At 36.2% G+C, this 4,113-nt stretch overlaps 1 protein-coding gene and 1 long non-coding RNA gene across 5 annotated transcripts in view; both read right to left on the bottom strand.

Annotated features, from left to right (window-relative positions):
* LOC104736836 lies at positions 1 to 348 on the bottom strand. The gene is made up of 2 exons (XR_759632.2): positions 187 to 348; positions 1 to 83 (listed from the first exon to the last, which is right to left on the bottom strand). It is a non-coding gene; the product is annotated as an uncharacterized LOC104736836 (long non-coding RNA).
* LOC104736837 (protein PHR1-LIKE 1) overlaps positions 1 to 3,582 on the bottom strand; it is a 5,151-nt gene extending 1,569 nt beyond the window's left edge. The window contains exons 1-8 of one of the 4 annotated variants that reach the window (XM_010456900.1): positions 3,484 to 3,582; positions 1,883 to 2,400; positions 1,608 to 1,803; positions 1,422 to 1,498; positions 1,275 to 1,320; positions 1,040 to 1,100; positions 841 to 910; positions 416 to 737 (exon numbers count right to left, since the gene is read on the bottom strand). In XM_010456900.1, the coding sequence (XP_010455202.1) occupies positions 516 to 737; positions 841 to 910; positions 1,040 to 1,100; positions 1,275 to 1,320; positions 1,422 to 1,498; positions 1,608 to 1,803; positions 1,883 to 2,329 (1,119 nt within the window). In that variant the 5' untranslated portion in view covers positions 2,330 to 2,400; positions 3,484 to 3,582 and the 3' untranslated portion in view covers positions 416 to 515. The other 3 variants (XM_010456901.2, XM_010456899.2, XM_010456898.2) reach the window with 3 other exon arrangements.

The raw sequence follows: 4,113 nt of genomic DNA, 5'->3' as shown, positions 1-4,113 counted from the left end.
TCTTGTATCTTTTGTTGTTTCTCAAACATCATCTGTAGGTATCGGCCCTGTTTTTCAATCTGTAACTGCAGCGTCCGTTGGATCTGGCATATAAAGTACACAGCATCAGACAATATTCATAATCTCTACGACGACTTCTCTTCCAACGCTAGAAATAAGGCACAGAAGAGTTCTTTTAGCAGTTACCTCGAGCTGCTCATGAAGACGTTTCTGAACTTCCATTTGTAACCTTAGGGCTTGTGTAATCTCAACGCTCCTGGAAAAGAAATAGTAACAAAGTAAACTAACACGTAATAACTATTTAACCCTATTAGGATTAAAATTCTAAACAGTATGAAGAAAAATTCCTGGTTTGTTNATCCCAGTTAGTGTTGCAGGGCCAAAGCAACTTTTTCTAAACTGACCAACAATGAGCTTAGGAAAAGACATTCTTTCAACAAAACTGGACTTGTTGCATCTTTGGGTTTCCACAATTAATTCCCAATAAACATGTTTCAGCCAACCTTAAAAGTGTTTTAATCTTCTCTGACCCGTTTCCTTGATGCTGAAGGAGATTCAGCTTGTTCCACTGTTCGTGTGTCAAGACCGAATTCGACTTCTGCAGATGTGTCGTTGCATTGCTTAGGTGATGCTTCTGAGCAAGAGCTCTTGTTCTCTTGTATCTTTTGTTGTTTCTCAAACATCATCTGTAGGTATCGACCCTGTTTTTCAATCTGTAACTGCAGCGTCCGTTGGATCTGGCATATAAAGTACACAGCATCAGACAATATTCATAATCTCTACGACGACTTCTCTTCCAACGCTAGAAATAAGGCACAGAAGAGTTCTTTTAGCAGTTACCTCGAGCTGCTCATGAAGACGTTTCTGAACTTCCATTTGTAACCTTAGGGCTTGTGTAATCTCAACGCTCCTGGAAAAGAAATAGTAACAAAGTAAACTAACACGTAATAACTATTTAACCCTATTAGGATTAAAATTCTAAACAGTATGAAGAAAAATTCCTGGTTTGTTCTGCAGTCAGGAAACTGAAATTTCTTACGTTTTCATGTCAAGAGATTTGATATCTTCCATAGATGTCAACTTCTTCTCTTGAGGTTCTCCTGTGAAAGAAAAAGAAAAAATTTATACAAAGATATGTGCCCCTTTGTAAGGTGTTTGTTTGCCATCGAGACTTTTAGGATTTTCTAGAGAGTGACCAACTTTTTAGTGGCCTATGTGGTTTATAGCTCAGCAGAAGTCCACAAATACTATGTTAAAGTATATGAAGTCCTTACCTGTAACTTCTGAAGTCTCTGGTTTATACCTTGCCGTTCTGTATTTCTGTAGAACATAAAGATGATACAAAAAATCAGAATGGGCTAAGGTTAGAAGAGAAAAAGCATGAGATGCATAAATTAAAAAACATATGGGTAAGAACAAACCTGCAAATGGCTTTTTACATGATAAATGGTCAAGACAGGGTTATTCAAGAGCTTCAAAACAGCCTTAGGGGTGGCTCCTACGGTGAAAATTATAAAAGTCAGGAGAAGAGTAAGTTCCACTGTTTCCAGTTGAACGGCCTTGAGCTAACTATTTTCAGGAACGAGAGAAGAAGAAAGCATACGCACGGTCACTACCACCGAGCTGATTAACAGCTTCAACGAATGACTCGTGAAGTTCTGGTGTCCAACGCATGCGTTGTTTAGATGTTGCTACGCTAGATGATGCGTTTCTCCCAATAAGCTGCTCCTCAGACAAAACCATCTGATGCTGCTGGTTAGCTTTTATCTCTTGCCTTGGTACATCAGAAAATGGCATCGGTATCTGTTACAAATTATGCAAAACACTGATTAAATGACATACGGACAAACATAGAGATCATATATGGCTACAGATTGTGAACCTCTGAATTTTGATTGTGGGAACGTGGATCTCCAAGAAAATCAGACCAGTTTGGCTCTGAACCATCATCAACAGAAATCAGCTGATCTGCCCAATCTTGCCATTCGCTTTTCTTGTGGAGTTCCACGGATGAGTCCACCCTTACACCGCTTTCCTCTGCTTGTAGATGTTGAACAGGAACATGATCAGAGAAATCAAAGAACTCCTGAAGTGGATCTGTGAACTCTTGAGGCTGATGATGATTGATCAGTGAGGAGGATTGTGCTTCCAAAGTGCAATCCTGCATAGCCAATCTGTCTCTTGGCACGGTGGAAACAGGTGGCTGGGTTTGCGAATTCCTTCCATGAGGTGACACTGCTGAAACATTGCAGAATCCGGAGGAAGAAGAAAACAAATACCCTCCAGAATTGCCGCCAGACACTGACTGACAGGGTACAGGGTTATTCATCAGTTCCTGCCCTGATACCCAGAAAGAGTTAGGAAACTTGCGGTATCTGTCTTCTACAGTAGGATGAAGAGCTGAAAAAGATGAAGACATAGTGGTTGAATATCCGAAATCATTAGCCAGAGTCATAGTATCCTAACTCACAAGGCAAATATAGCTTTGCAATGAAGGAAACTTTGACGCACGAATAACAACGAGATATGAGACTCACAATAAGCATGTTTATATACAGAATATAACTTTATACAAGAGGAGATGAACCATTGAATCAATTCCCTTTCCATTAATTCGGATACTATCTTTTTCCCCAGTCAAAAAAAAAATCTCTTAAGAATATTCCAAACTTTTTTGTTTTGCTTTATTTAGATCACAAACTCTTAGCTTTCAGCCGCTTCTCTTCCTCATTTTCTCTACCCCTTTTTCAAAGAATTCTCCTTTAATCATCAACAAATACAACAAAACGAAGAGATAAAAAAAGATGTGTTCTTTTTAAACCTGAAACTTAAAACCTGTTTCAGCTATAGAGCAATAACGAATGAACATGGATTGGAGAACATCTACATAAGGATAGTGAAAGGACATTACATAAGATATGGAATCAATACTCAAGGAATGAAATTTACGTCCACTTTGGCAAAGTTAAATATGGCTTTTGATGAAGCCATAGAGACGTGTAAAAGAAGAAGCCACCATGAACATAAATAACTCCATCAATATTGAAAAAAAAAACCTCTAAAACAAAAGTTCACACTATGGCGAATCTTTCAATTACTGAAACAAACTCAGAATCAAATTCCAAAAAAAAAAAAAAACTAATATCTGGGTTTTAACATAGACCTTCTCTTCTTTAGGTAATAACAAAGTCAACCATGAAAAAATCCACAAACAAAAAAAATTGGTAAATTTGATAACTTTACTCATCACATCATTTCAAAATCACGAAGAAAGTGAGAGATTGATAAAATAACGATTAGAGAAACTAGTTTACTCAGATTGTTTCCAAAGCAGTGAATTTTGTAATCAAAAAACACAAAAATCAAACCCACCTAATCCAGTCCTTAATTCAAAGTTTAGACTAAAACCCAGATTAAGAATGAGAAAACCCAAATCAAAGACCAAAACTAAAAAGTAAATCGAATCGCCGAAAAGAATCTTACCTGACTCAGAGAACACAAGGGCCCTGATGATGATGAGTGAATTAATGACTTTTTAACGTTTTTTTAGTATTTGTTTTCTCGATTTTCCCAAATATAAAAAAAAAGATCTTCTTCTTCTTTTTGTTTTTCCCCCTAAACCATAAGATTGAAGAAGAGATGTATTTTGTTGGCTTGTCCTTCTTACGTTTTTGTTGTTTCCAGTTTTTTTTTTTTTTTTTTGGGGGGGTCTTTTCTTACCGTTGGATTCCCACTTGTTTTATCTATCAACGGCTTAGTTTACGTGGAGTACTGAAAATGATTTTCACTATGTTGTAGAAGATCACTGGTGGAGCCATTTTAATGGCTGTTTTGCTTCCTTTTATTTTTTTTGTGGAGTTTCCTGAATTTAATATTGGTCAAAAGCTTCGCTAGGTTTCTATACGATGTTTTAAAGATTTTTTTTTTTTTGTAACATAACATGTTTTCAAGTTTTTATGTTATTTTTTATTAGGAAACTTTATTCTAATAGGTTAGTAAAGCTTAAAAATAACTAGAACTCATTTTTTTTTTAGAAAATTTTAATGACATATGAACTCTTTATAAGGTGTGTTAGGAAAAAATAAATAACAAATATGCCATTAAAAAGTGATA

The sequence above is a fragment of the Camelina sativa genome, chromosome 13, assembly GCF_000633955.1.
Source record: "Camelina sativa cultivar DH55 chromosome 13, Cs, whole genome shotgun sequence".
NCBI classification, from domain to species: domain Eukaryota; kingdom Viridiplantae; phylum Streptophyta; class Magnoliopsida; order Brassicales; family Brassicaceae; genus Camelina; species Camelina sativa.
Note: the sequence above shows the minus strand (reverse complement) of the source record. Positions and strands in the feature narration are given on the sequence as shown.